Source organism: Moschus berezovskii, chromosome 15, assembly GCF_049115385.1.
Source record: "Moschus berezovskii isolate FMDL1 chromosome 15, NW_MosBer_1.0, whole genome shotgun sequence".
Taxonomy (NCBI): Eukaryota; Metazoa; Chordata; class Mammalia; order Artiodactyla; family Moschidae; genus Moschus; species Moschus berezovskii.
The window spans coordinates 22,623,984-22,638,600 of record NC_142474.1 but is presented as its reverse complement, the minus strand read 5'-3'; the positions used below and the strand labels follow the sequence as shown (position 1 = coordinate 22,638,600).

Here is a 14,617-nt window from a genome sequence, read left to right as displayed (position 1 = left end):
CCACATGGAAGGGCCTGAGGATGGTCACAACTGCACAACGTGTGCAGAAACAGGAATGCCAAGGCCTACCATGTCTGAGTTGCTAAACCAATACTAACCTCAAGACTGCATTCCATCTGGCATTTGCAGTGATAGGAAATTTCATTGAGTCATTTGATTTTTTCTGATTCTTGCATCCAAGTAAATTAAGTGATGGCATGATGCCACTTACCTCAAAGATCTTTCATTTCAGAGTTTGTAGGTGCTAATGTGAAGGGTTCTTACTGTCTGCTCTATTGGATGCTAACGATGTCTAGACTCCAGTTCTTCCTCAGGTTCTCTCCAACCCCTTCCCAATGAGACAGGTTCACAACTTCCAAACACATCATTCAGAAGTTTTTAATAAACAACTTCATTATAAAAACTTTTTTTTTGAAAATGTAATTCTGTAAAACATTGAAAAATCTACTTTAACAAAGATAGGCCCTGTGCATTTTCTAATGGCACTTATATTTTACAATTAAAAACCTTGTTTTATATAAAGCCAAAAATACTCCAAGAGGTTATTCACTGTGTTTACAAAGTGCTAGAAGGTTTTGTCTTGTATTTTTCTCTCTTTAAATAATCTGGTATTACGAAAGAGTGGCTCCAAAGCCTTGACCACTGGGAGAGAGGGAGGAGGGTGTATGAGAAGTGGTGTTTCAGGAGTTCCAGTGCCAAATGGTGAGAGCTGGAGAGGTGCATTATGGGGAGAATCCGCTAAGGAAGTAGGCGAACATCTGAAGAAACTGAACTAGAACATTTCTTTTCAAACCCCTCCACAGAGGCACTTGATTACCATGGTGGATCTTCCTCCTGTCAGAACCAGTACACCCCTTTCCCTCGCCACGGACCCTACTTTCCAGTGGTGAGGTCACAGCCAGTTCCTTCCACAGCAGGTTCAAGCTCCAGGAGAGGCCAGGGTGGGGTCCCAGAGGAATCTGGACTTTTCTGGCCAACACCTGCCTAAGGCAAAGTTTCTTATTACATAAATATCCTTGTTAAAAAGCAAAATATTGATCCTGTACAATATAAACTGTTAAAAAAGTCGTGCTTAAAGATAGCTCCTAGATAAGAGGGGAGATGGAGGGGGGCTGGAGAAAACAGCTACCAAAAAGGAGGAGGCATAGGGACTTAAAGGGCTACTAGGGGAAAATTTAGGGCAGTAGAAGTTCAACTTAAGACAATATCTACGGCATAAAAGGAATCACACCTGCTTCCCGGATTTCCATGAACAAAATGCCATTTGTAAAAGGTTATGGGGAAAAAACTCATTGTTCCTCTCCCCTCTCCCAAGATGTACAGATCGTCTGAGCTGACCCCGCTGGCATGCTACTACCCCCTGGCCCCCCAGGACTGCACTCAAACCTGACTAGCTTCTGTGCAGAGGGGGAGGTGCCTGCCATTGTTCAGGGCAGCTCATCGCTGACAGAGGTTGGAGGCGGTGGGGAAGGGGACATCACCCCTTTTCCTGGTCCCTGTTTGGTCTCTGCCAACATGCCATGACTCCTGTCCGGGGCAGAAACCCCTAGGCTCTCATGGCCTCAATAAGGGTACTGAAGTGAGTTTGGTACTGAGTAGGATAAAGCTGTTCTTATCCTTTGAACAACAGGTCAAGGACTTTTTTTTTCTTTTTTTTTTGGGGGGGGGAAGGTAGGTTTAAGAAATTGCTGGGTATCTACAGTCCAAAAAAAAAAAAGGTGAAGGCAGATGTTCCTCTGCACCAGCAAAGTTCACAGTGATAGGAAAATTCTTTGTGGGTGGGAAGGGCACTGAAGGAAGAACGGGAGGAACAGGACTGGAAGGAAGAAGAGGGGAGGAGGGGCAAGGCCCCGCGTTACAAGGTTTTAAAGCTGCTTTGCCTGTCCTATGAGTTTCCCAGCATCACTAATGGGGGAGAGAATTCAAGGGACAGGAAAGAGCAGGCAAAGAGAAGGGACTCCTCTAACAGTCCGAGACTTTATACTCCATAGCCAGAGGCCCCTTTACCTCTGTAAACAAAAGGTGCAGAAAAGGTGGCAAGGAGGGGTGAGGGTTGCTGGGTCTAGTGATGAAGGTCAGAGACAAGGACAATGGCGGCACTGAGTCCCAACTGGGTCCTCACTTACCATTTCCTAAATACGAGTCCCAATAACATGCACAGCATGCAGAAGGTGGCTGCGTACCAAGGTGGACGCTTTTAAAAGTAAACCTTAATTAGTCCCTGGGACTCACTGAAGCTAATTTTAGAAGTAAATCACCTAGTCTGATTCTAATCATGCCAGACATCTTTATATCTGGTTTTGTCTTTAAAAAAAAAAAAAAAAAAGGTATCCCAAGCTAGCCTGCCTAAATGAAAACATGTTTCTTCATTCCATATTGCTTCCAATCAAGGGCCAAGAAGCTACAGTTTAAGGCTTTCACCTCAAAGAAAGAGTACTGGCCTGCGCTGAAGCAGAAGCATGGGTCTTGGACCTGCTCAGTTCCTGATGATAAACCAAAGTGATTTCTAGACAGGAGGGGGACAGGGAGAACTGGGAAGAGGCTGAGGCAGTTCCTTGGTAGTCTGTCCTGAAACCCTAGTGAAGAAGCCAGAAGCCAGTATGAGGCACCTGCTGAGAGAAGTGCCCAGAAACTGCTGGCTGCCGTCTGTAGGAGTTAACAGTAGAGGTAGAAGTGTGTTTCTGAATCAGAGTGGAAGTGTCTCAAGAGGGCCCCATACTGGTGGTCCCTGAGCGGCCTCCCTTCCACAAGTGGGAAGAGTGAAGCCCATGCAGAACTGAGATGAAGCAGGGGTGAGGTTCAGTTGGGCAAGAGCTGTGCTGTCTGCAGCAAGGGAGCCCCACAAGTCAAAAGAGAATTAATCGTTTATTGCAAGAAAACTTGCTGAGTACTGAAGGCAAAACTGAGAGGGGCCACAAGAGGAAGGTGGAAGTTCTTTGATGGAGAGCAGAGAAGCCTATGCACAGTGGCCTTGAGTTCAGAGGGTCTGCAAAGTGGAAGAGAGGAGGAGCATGTGGAGAAGAAAAAACTTTGGTATGGGAGGCAATGATGTATACCTCCCATGATACATCCCATACATGATATGATGATGATTAGGACTTATCTGCCCAGTCCTAACTTTCTGAAAACTCTTCTTCCAACAATTCTACAACTTCCTGAAAACGGGACAGGTAGGAGAGACATATGAGGGGCTCACACCCTCTCCTTTGCTATCCACACCAGCCTAGAACCCGAATCCCTCCTTCCAAGACCAATAACAACTCATGATACTCAGGGTAGGGATTAAGGAACAGGGTAGGGCGGGGGGAGTGGAAGTGGGCATGCCTTTCATTTCTTCCCCTCTCTCCAGTTCAAAAGGAGGATGAGGGGGTCATGATGTACTTGAAGAAAAACAGAATTGGAGACCTGTGAGAAAACTGCTCCAATCTTGCCTGTCTCCTGTGGACTCTGCCAAGGAAGGCAAGAACAGACACAGTCATGGAAGATGGCAGAGACTGAAGCAGTCCAAAGTCAGTTTATTTCCCCACAGGGGAAAAATGTGACCTCAAATGAAGAGAAGTCGGGACCCGACTCCGCCTTGTAAACAGGGCTCCAGTTAACACCAGGTACCAAGTGGTTCTGGCCGGTGCCAACTGGAATGGACTGGTGGGAATGGATTCACGGTGTGTAAACAATGTTCACGCAATCATTCTAAGGCTAACAGCTCAGCAAGGGAGGTGAAATGGTGTGTCTGAAGCGACTGTGTAAACGGTACCGTTGCTGGAAAACACTGACTGAAAATGGAGGCGTTAGGACAGGAGATGGAGGTAATGGGGAACAACAGGCAGAGGCCTTCCCTCCTGCCTACTGACTGGAAGCAGACGATGGACCCTCTGCAGGAGGGCCTGACCAACTGCTGTGGGGTCTGCAGGCTGGGACCAGAAGACGGGCTTCTTGGGCTACTTCTCTTGAGGTCATCCGAAGTAAAACCCTCTGTGTCTTCAAGAGACCTCTCCCTTCTTCAAAGAGAAGGAGGTTCCGATGCTTTGGAGAGGGAGAAGGCTAGGTGTGGCTCCCGATTCAGATTAAAAAAAAAAAAGTAAAAATACCTGAAGTCCTATTGTATGACATCTTTTCATGGGGTTGGGGCTCAAGATTCCTCCTGGAACTAATCCTGGAGCTTAAGCCCCCAAACCAAGTGCTCCATAAAGATACTGGAATTGTTTCTTTTTGAACCCAGCTCTGAAAGCTCAGCTGCCTTCATGGGGGATGCAGATGGGATAGGTCCTGAGGCTCCCTGACAGAGCCAGGACTGAGCTGAGGGCCTCCGTGTGGCTACTGGAACGCCTGGTGGAAACGAGGCAGGGTCGTGGTGCTCAGGCCAGAGGTGAAGACAGGTGGCAAGGAGTGCAGTGGCCCAAAGTTCAGTGGCCCCCCAGCTCCTGGGGAATCTTGAGGCTGAGCTTGCAAAGTGGTGAGCAGGGGCTGAGCCTCAGCCTGGGAGTAGCCCATGACCAGGCCTCCTGTGGCCCCAGGTGGGTTACATGGGGGCAGGTTGAGAGGAAGAAAGCCCAGTAAGTGAGAGAAGTCCACATTAGCAGCGCAGAGAGCCTCAGAGAGGTTGGCGGGGCTCTTGGTGAGCAGTGCTTCATCTAGGAGGGCCGCAGCTGCCGCCGGCTGAGGTGAGGTGGGCTGGGGTTCAGCGGATGAGAGAGACAGGCTTCCAGGAAGCTCCGCCAGAAAACTATCCACCTCCACTTTGGGCAATTTGTCGGGCAAGTATGAGGTAGATCCAAGCTGGTATTTTGGAGGAAGCTGAGCTGGGGAAGAGATAGGTGAGGATTCCAGAGGGTAGCTCATGCCCATGGGCAGCGTGTTGTGCACCAGGGAGTGTGGCACACCCGCACTGGGCATGGTAGGGATGTGGGCACCATACATGCCCATGGGCAACATGCCAGGAAAGGCCTTGGCCCCCATCACGTCCCGAGAGGCCATGCACAGCACGGGACTCAGCTCTTCCTTCACACTGACTGTGGAGCTGCAGCTGAGCAGGCCTAACATGTCCACTGGCTCTGTCTTGATCTTGAGCAGCTCTTGTGAGTGGCTCTTCTTGACATGACGTGTCAGGTGGTCTTTGCGGCCGAATCGCTGGGCACAGTACTGGCACAGGAAGTCCTTCCGGCCTGTGTGGACCACCAGGTGCCGCCGCACATCCTTACGAGTATAGAACCGCCGGTCACAGTGGTCACAGGGGTGCTTCTTCTCCTTGGCACCACCTGCTACCCGGCGTGAGTGGGCCTTCAGGTGCTCCAGCAGGGCCTGGGTACTCTCGAAGGTCTGCAGGCACACCTTGCAGCTGAGGTCACCACTGCTGGCGGCATGCATGGCCAGGTGGCGCCGGTAGCCCAGCTTCGTATTGTAATTCTTACCGCACTCAGAACAGTGGAGGGCCTCCTTGTTGGGGTCATGGGTCTGCAGGTGGTTCCGCAGATGATCCTTGCGGTGAAACATTTTATCGCAGTACATGCACTGGTGGGGTTTCTGGGCTGAGTGGGTGGCCATGTGCCTGCAGGCAGGGATGAAGGACAGAGGAGAAAGAAAGGATATCATAAGGGCTGGCTAGACAACGAAGCTGTGCACTAACAGGCAACTAGACACAAAAACTGTGGTAGAGGCATGCAATGGACGGAACGCCATGCCAGCTACATTCTATCCTCTGCCACCTGCAAATCCACATGTGCTGCTTTTCTCTGCAGCACTGAATTCAGCACCAAAAATATCAGAAGCAATCTAAATGTCCATCAGCAGGGAACTGGCTAAATAAGTACTTCTAAGTCCATAAAAATGACTCAACTTTTTTTCTGGCTGTGCAGCTTGTGGGATTTTAGTTCCCTGACCAGGAATGGAACCCAGCCCCACAGCAGTGAAAGCGTGAAGTCCTAACCACTGGACCGACAGGGAATTCCCACCTTAACTTTTAAATATAATGACAGTTTTATATATACAATAGGTAACAAGCTCCTAGAGAACGTGGGAAAAAGCTATGAGACAGAATAGTGCCTATGGAATGGTACCATGCACTGGAAAAGAGAGAAAATTTATGCATGTTTGCTCATATAAGCTTAAAATATTTCTGAAAGGATACACAAGAAACTAACATTGGTTACCCATGGGGAGAAGAAAGGGCAGCTTTTCTGGGTGTGATGAAGAATTTTCATTGTATACCTTTTGAATTTTGAATTACGTGAATGTATTTCCTTTGCAACAAAAAGTGTATTTATAAAAATTTAAATGACACAATAAAGGGAAAATGAAATATATCTAAACTTCCTGATCTGGAACAATCTCCGAAGAAACAGCGAGCCAAGTCAAAAAAGGAAGTTCAGTATGGTGTGTGTAACACAATCCCCTGTGAAAATAAAAAAGGAAGGGAATACATGTTTGAATGTCTCAAGAGGGTTACACAAAGGCCTGACCCGAATGGTTGCCTTTGAGAACAGTGGCTTCAAGTGTGACAATTTATTTTTCACCCATGTCCATTTGTACCATTTAAATTGTTTGCCACATCAAGCATTTAAACGTTTCAAAAGATGTGTTTGTGATATGGGACCTCAGTGCCCCTTGGTTTACCTGCTTCTGCTCCTATCTGGCTGGAAACCAGCTCTGAATCCAGGAACTACAATCCAGAGCTCCATGGTATTCAGAATCAACTCAGCAAGATTTTGAAGTCCCATCGTTTACAAGCCCTGTGTGAGCTGTGTCATTAACCCTGTTCTACATAAGAAGCTCACGCACAGGACAGCCCCACCCACCAGTCAGTAAGTGGCAGACAATTTTCTGGGTTTAAAATGCATTTAAACCCAGACATTCTCGAGACCTGGATTCACTCAGACATGCCACTGCTGTCTCTAGCACAGCACCCAGTGATTCTTTCTACCTGGAAGGTACGAATCATACCCACTATCCTCATGTTCTTGTGAGTGCTCACACCTATAAAGGTTACTATTAATCTCCTGTGACACAAGTGGTCTGGTAACGTGACAGGAAGATGCTGAGTGATCCACAGTCTATTTCCCTCATTTTGAAGGTGAGAAAACGAAGGCCCAATGAGGTTTAGTAATTTGCCTGAAATTCTATGGTGACTCCAGGTGGAGTCAAGGCTCCTGTCTCCTGGCCCAGGACCTTTCCTGGAGCCTCCCACTGACACTCAGACTGCCACTAGGAAAGTCTACAAGGATACCCCCAAGACACACCTAAGACACAGAAGCACGCAGAACTGAGGCATTCCTGAGGACCACAGAACTGTCACGAGGGCAATCCTGGTCACATACAACCCTGTTGGCTGTTTTAGTTCCTTCCTGTCAACTGTTTTCCAGACAAGGAACTAGAGGCTTTCTGTGGTCATCGTGTTCACGTATTTACTCGTGTGCTGTCTGTCCCTGCTACTAAGACAGTAAACTTAAGGACGGTCAGCAACCCCCCTACCCCACCCCTGCATCTGTCTGGCTCATTGATAGGAACTATCTGTTCCTTTCACTGAACACTGTGCCTGGTATGTGACAAGAGCTCAATAAATGACAGTTAAGGGATGAGTGACTGTGCATCAGGCAGTCTGCATCACTGGTAAAGGGCACGTTCATGGTCCTCTGATGGAAAGGCAAGGATAAAATCAAAATTACTTCTGAGTAGGCCCTGCTCCCTTCAAAGCTGCTCTGTCATATCTGCTTTACACAAGGGCTTTCACATTCCATTTCACTTTAGATAGGGGTTCTTGAGCTTACAAGTTTCAGGAAATCTTCTAACCCAGAGGACACCAGGGACTCTACAGAGACATAAATAATCATGTGAGCAATATGACCTTAGGTAAGTTAACTTCTGCACTCTGAGCTTGCACTTTACAATTTACAGATTGGACCAGAGGGTCTCCTTTTCTTTCTAAACTTCTAAGGCTGATGCCTAATTTGGGGCTAATATTCTCACCATTACCTGACACAGGTAGGGAAAGTAGCATAGGCATACCTTGGAGATATTGCAGGTTTGGTGCCAGCCCATTGCAATAAAGCAAACGTCACAGTAATAGGAGTCACATGAATTTTTTGGTTTCCTAGTGCATATAAAAGTTATATTTATATTATATTGTGACCTATTAAGTGTGCAATAGCATTATGTCTAAAAAACATGTATATATTTAATTAAAAATACTTTACTGGGGACTTCCCTGGTGGTCCAGTGGTTAGGGCTTCACCTTCCAATGCAGAGGGTGCAGACTTGATTGAGCTAGGAATCTGTGAGCCTCTCAGCCAAAAAACCAAACCATAAAAGAGCAAAGGCAATGTTGTAACAAATTCAATAAAGACTTTAAAAGAACAGTCCATATCACCTTTTTAAAAAATTATTAAAAGAAAAAAAAAACCTTATTGCTAAAAAGTGCTAGTCATCATCTGAGCCTTCAGCAAACTGTAATCTTTTTGATGGTGGAGGATTTGAAATAGTGTGAGAACTACCAAAATGCTTCACAGAGACATGAAGTGAGCAAACGCTATTGGAAAGTTGGAAAACTGGGCCAACTTTCTTGACTGAAAGTTGCCACAAAACTTCAATTTGTAAAAAAAAATGCAGTATCTGTGAAGTGCAATGAGGTAAGCTTGTATTGAAAAAAAAACCAAACAAACTCAATTTAGTCTGTTCATCACTATCTGATATTGTACCCATCATAGTGTTTGAATAAAAAATACCATCACTATTTTTCAGTGAGTGACCTCAAATGGTTGACATTTAGGATATACTTATGGGACAAATTAACCTCTACTCTTCTGCCACAGATAAAGCCCCACACTCAGTGGAGTCTCTGGCTTTATCCCTGGAAACCTCAGGGCAGGAAGAGGTATAGGAGCGTCACCTACCTATACAGCTTGTACTTGGAAGCAAAAGCCTTGCCACAGTGCAGCTGAGGGCAACTATATGGTCTCTGCTCTGGATGGGGGAGGCTGTGAGGCCTCAGCTTCTCCCCATTTGAGAAGGGTGTCCCCGAGATTTCACATTGGCACTTCACTTGATTCTCCGCCTCCCGGCCCCGAGGCCTGGGCACTAGTTTCCAGCCCACTTCCTCCTCCTGCTTTGCATCTTGAATCCAGGGGGGGACGCTGGTGAAATATGTGGTCATGGCAAGGCTAATGGCGAAGGGCCATGTTATTGAGAAAGCCTCCCCATCAGCTCCACAGGGCTCTGTGCTCTGTCACAGCCTCCAACGCAGCCTTCAGAAAACAATCTCTTCACCTGAAACATCAGAACACCTGGTGTTAGGGAGCCCAATACCATGAAAACATGGGCTCTGGAGGCAGACAGAGCCCCAGTTCCATCCCAGCCCTTCCACTTTGAAGCCATGTGACTTTCAGCCAATTACTTACTTCCCTGAGCTGTTTCCTCATTTACAACATGGGCTTAATAATCTCCCACATCATAAGGACCTTTTGAGGGTTAAATGAGATAATAAATATAAAGCATTCAGCAGAAGGCAGGGCACCTAGTAAGTGCTACATGGTAACTATTATTACTAGTACCACCTAGGCTAATAGGAAACAGTATAATCAGAGGAAGTAAAAGCCCTAAACTCCCTTTCCCTTCTAACTTCACTTTTACATCCTTTCCACTAAATTTAGACAGCAGCACTTCCTCCTCCTCTTCACCCTACCTCCTCCTCACTTTCTACAATTCTCCTCCTCCTGGAGGTGCTAAGGAGCAATAAAATGCCCAAAAGGCATCAGAAGAGAAAGAAGCCTTTACTTAGGAAATTTACACCCTGGAGAGTCAGCCTCTGCGCCAGATGTGTTTCTCAGCAGTGCATCAACATCAAGAGATTCATCTGAAGAGGCAACAGCAGACTCAGCATTTCCACTAAACCATCACTGGTCCCATCCTGCCCTCCACCACTACTCTGGGTCTCTTGGTCTCAGGGCCCAAACCACACTTCTTTAGCAAAGCCTGTCCAATAACCAAGGTGTTGAGTGGCCCCTCCTACAGACCCTCATAGAACACATGCATGTCTCCATTGTGAACAGGTAACATACTTGCATTAGAACTCAGACTCCACCACCAAACTCAGATACTTTGAGAGCTCAGATCATATCTCTTTCATCTCCATACACCTAGCATCTAGAAAAGGACTTTCAACTTTCTTTTAGATGAGTACATAAGTCACTGAATGTAAGTGGATTCTTACAGGCTTACAAGCTCTGGCAGTTCTGGTTTAAACTGAGTTCCAAAGGGGGAGCCAATATCTTGGAGTCTTTCTACTGGGTTGTGGGGAAGCAGGTGAGCATAGGTGACACGCCTTCTTTACTGCCATCAACTCAGAGGAAGAGAAAAAGGGCATTAATTCCCAAAAGGGGCACAGCAGACCCACATTCACACTCACAAGCTCATCACACAAACAGGTTACCAACCTCAATGTAACTTGCTACAACAGGGGAATTTCCTTTGAAGAGCTCATGCCAAAATTTGGTCATGAGGCTTTTCCATGTGAAGGGAGCAAAGCGGGTATGTGGGGATTGTCCACGAGAATCTGGGGAGGGCTCCAACTGCACAAACTAGCTGTGGGCCAAAGAACGCTTGCTCAGCTCATCAGCACCTGCTGCTTACAGTGACCATTCAACCAACAGGCTGGCCGTGAACGAGATGATGGGATCAGCGGGTTCATGCCCGAGAGAGCTTTGCTCATCATTAACATGAGCTATGTCCTGTTCAGGAACCATTCCTCTTGTTGAAGAAACACTGCAATGTAATATGATAAACAATTTCCCCATCACGAGTGGAGATGTGCCTAGAAAGATCTGCACAAAGGTGGCTGCATTTTGCATGACTCATGTGCTAACACTAAAAACTAGTTCCACTTGAGCCTTCAAATCATGGCATATTTGCCTACTTCAGGATAAACCTCAAAGGCCTCTGACGTCTGGCTTTTATTGTTTAAGTCCCCCTTTCTTCCAAAGGGTGGAATTACCTGTTTATAATACCAGTGATTACTAGGCAGCTTGGAATTGGGTAGATTGCGAGCACGAATTTGAAAATCTAGTTTGGAGGGAATTTCCCCCACCTTCAAAGTCAAATTCTGCCCCCCACCCCACATGTGAAATCACACACCTCCACCTCTGGGAAGCTGGGAATGGCAGCCAGAGGGAAGGAAGCAAGTCGCATCACTTGGCTGACCTGAGAGGGAAGCCTAGCCCTGGAAATTCCGCACAAACTCAGAAAGAGAACAGTACATCCCCCACCTCCCACACATCCACCTCATCTGTTCTCCTGAACAAGCACAAACAAGACACAGCAGTTTGGTACGCTGCTACTGAAAGAGTGAGTAATGGGCTTCTAGGAAAGAGGCTGGTGGTGGCTAAGAAGAGCTCACGAGGTTGCACTGATAGAAGCAAAGAAGGAAGGCAGCAGCCATGTGCATGCCCTGATCTGCACGTACTGAGGCTTTGGCTTTAGTGTTACCTTAGGAATCCTTTAGGAAATCTAGTTTTTCTCCCTCTGTCCTTTGCAAACTCCTCTCATCCAGGAAGATTCCTGGGCCTCTCCCACATTATCCAAAGGCCTATTTTTTCAGATTTCTTCACAAAACTGTGAAAAAAAAATCCTGCTTCTCTTTCAAAGCTGTTCTTCTGGTCTCACACTCTAACCTTAACAACTGTAGAAGCTGACAGAACCTGTTCCCATAAAACAAACACAGTCAATCCCTCTCAGTTACTGGTATAACTCGGTATATTTTCATCCTAAGATTCCTTCTGGCACCTGATCTCAAGAGGGAGGTATTCTGGAAAGAACCTTGGATTTGCTATCAGAAGAGCTACTACTTGCTATGAAACCACGGGTAGGTTAGTTTCTCTGAACCTCAGTTTCCTCAGTTTCTAAAAGAGAGATTAATTCTCCTTACCTATCAATATTCTCATGGAAGATTCAGTGAAACAACACTCTTGAAACATCTGACATAATATGTGTGAATACAAACAATGCAGTCTCTGAGGTCTAAATTGTGTCTCCTTTTCGGCACAGGGCCTGAGTAGTATGTTTTTTTCCTCCCTTAATGTGACTTCTCAGACCTCAGAGTGAGTTTCCTTCCCTTCCCAAAACCTCCCCAGAATGCAGCCTTCCTCTTTTCCCCCACAATTAACCCTCAGCACATCCCCCAGAGCCAGTCCCCCTTTACTTTATCTTTCTCCAGCACCATATCCTGGGCCTGAGTTCCTTCAGTTCAGGAATCTCTATTATTAAGGCTCGCTAGTTAAACATTCTCTATGGCCCTCGTGGAAGCCTTTAAAGGAGGCAGATCACTCCCTCCTCTGTCTGTCCTCTGCTGTGTGCCATCATGTCTGCTGCCCTCTGATGAAACTATAGTTTTTATGGTATTACATCATCTCTATAGAAACTGCGTTCTTTCTCCATTATTAGCCTGTTTCCTCATCTGTAAAACTAAAAATACTTACCTCACAGGCTTGTTTTAAGGATTATTTTAGTCAGGTATGCAAAGGGCTCAGCATTCGGCTTGGCTTCCACTAAGTACCCAACAAAAGGCAGCAATTATCTTTGCTTTTGTATTGAGTTGCATGTTCCCACCTTGGCCAGAGTTGAAATCTCCCAAATCTCCCCCCAACCTGTTAAGGAATAGCCCCCCTGCAGCAAGGAAAGGGTTAATCTCTAAGTGTTCTTAACTAGAGACCCACAGAGGATTAACAGCTCCACTTCAGTGACTACCCTAAAATAGCTTTTATCCCTCCTGCCCAAGAGCTACTTGGGGATCTGAAGAACTCAATTCAACACCTGCCGAGGAGGAAACACACCCAGGAACTTTCCTTGGGGTGGACAGAATCTTCCCCTAAGCAGAACCCAAAATAGCAACTGGGAAATTATAAATAGAGATTTAAAAAAAAAAAGCAAGTCCTGACCTGGGCAAGGAAAGATATACTGACTGGCTGGAGAAGGGTGAGAAGGAAAGGGGGAATGGGTATAGCTGCCTCGCAACCACCCCCCCTTCCCACCACAACACACACACACACACACACACACACACACACACACACACTCCCCAGTGGTGAGAGAATTAAATTACAGGGAGGCTGAAGAGTCTCAATGGCTTGCATCATTCCAAGAGACATCAAACAGGATTAACAGGGGTTGGATTTACTCCCGGGCTGCTAGTTCTATCAGTGTAGGTGGACTCTCTTTGGAGTCCTTTTGATTCCCGATTCCGTCTGATTCTCCATGACTCCCACTCCTAAGGAGGTCTTGAGCAAATGGCTGCAACTCACAACTGCCCCATTTTCACCAAGAAGAAACCTGATTAGACCCCCACCCCAATCCGGTGGCCTCACCTTGGGGGGCTGGGTTAGAAACCCCAGGCTAGGCTCTTTCCGAGTCCCAGGCAGACAGGTGGGAAGACACACAAGCCGGGAGATAGGAACACTTACAGGTTAAAGTACCAACTCCCCACACCCAACATCCCCTTATCGTGCACCTTGCAGGTCCACTTTCCCCACCGAGATGGGGCCATAGCCTGGGACAGGATTTGCAGGGGACAGTTTGGCTCCTGAGCAGTTTCTAGACCACCATGCTGCGTGGCGGGGAAGAGCGGGTGTGAAACGCCCTGGGACTGGGAGGGCTGCGGGTGGACGGCTGCCAAACAAGGGACAGAAATTCAGGGAGAAGGCTGGAGGAGGTCTCAGGAATGGGAGCGAGGGAGGGGCGCGTTATCTGAATCCCAAAGAGACCCCCACCACACCCACCGCAAAGAAAGAGAGACGGGCTGGGGATGGTGTACAACGGCTGGAGGGTTAAAGGGGCCAAGATAAAAGGCGAATTCCCTGAACTTCAAGAGTCTCAAAATGGGACCGGGTGGAAGCTGTCTGGAGGTTGGGAGTAGGATCGCCGAGGAGGAAACTATGGGTAGAGTTCATCTGGGTTCCCCAGAACCAAATATTTGAGGGAAGCCTCAAAAGGGGTTATGTGGTTCTGGGAAATGAAACAGAGGGGAAACAGCGGACTATATGGAGCAGTAAAGGGGGTTATGTGGGTCCGGGTAGGCGTGTCTGAGGGGAGGGAGCAGGTGCAGCTTATCTGCGTCCCCCAGACCCGGGTCCCTGGTAAGGTCAGCTGCGCGTTATCTGGGTCTCCAAGGAGCCTGGCGGGGACGGCGGGGGGTGGGGGGGTCGGGAGTAGGCGACCGCCAGGGGCTGAGTCTCCCGGTCTCGGTAGGGAGTGGGCCAGAGGGTTTCTTCGAGTCCCCAAGACCCAGGTAACGGGTCCGAGGAGAGATTTGGTCACCCCGGGGCCTATCTGGGCCGGGCTGGCGTAGAGGGGGCCTCGGGTCCGGGGTGTGGGCGACCGCGCTGACGGGCCCACGATGAGGGGCGCTGCCGCTCCGGGTGCCCGGCGCGCGGGCGCAGCGAGACGGCCTCCCGCCCCGCTCCCCGCCGTCCCCCGGGGTCATCGCCGGCACTCACCGCGCTCCGAGCCCCGCGCTGCGGGCCGGGCCGCGCTCGGGCTCCGCCAGGCCCGCTCAGGCCCCGGTAGTGGCGGCGGTCGGGCCATTGTGCGGTGCATTGTGGGAGCCGCGCGAGCGGGCGCTCGGGCCGTGGAGGGGGCGGTG

The 14,617-nt window shown here is 48.2% G+C and overlaps 1 protein-coding gene across 3 annotated transcripts; it reads right to left on the bottom strand.

Annotated features, from left to right (window-relative positions):
• Positions 1 to 262: 262 nt before the first annotated feature.
• On the bottom strand, positions 263 to 14,612 carry PLAGL2 (PLAG1 like zinc finger 2). Of its 3 annotated transcripts, none has more exons than XM_055435327.2 (3): positions 8,187 to 8,847; positions 7,999 to 8,083; positions 263 to 5,545 (listed from the first exon to the last, which is right to left on the bottom strand). In XM_055435327.2, the coding sequence occupies exon 3, from the start codon at positions 5,539 to 5,541 to the stop codon at positions 4,315 to 4,317; it is 1,227 nt and encodes a 408-aa protein (XP_055291302.1). In that variant the 5' UTR covers positions 5,542 to 5,545; positions 7,999 to 8,083; positions 8,187 to 8,847; the 3' UTR covers positions 263 to 4,314. The 3 variants fall into 3 exon arrangements, with proteins under 3 accessions (XP_055291302.1, XP_055291303.1, XP_055291300.1); XM_055435325.2 differs by lacking the exons at positions 7,999 to 8,083; positions 8,187 to 8,847 and adding exons at positions 8,883 to 9,255; positions 14,472 to 14,612 and having other exon boundaries at positions 264 to 5,545; XM_055435328.2 differs by lacking the exons at positions 7,999 to 8,083; positions 8,187 to 8,847 and adding an exon at positions 14,472 to 14,582.
• Positions 14,613 to 14,617: the final 5 nt, after the last annotated feature.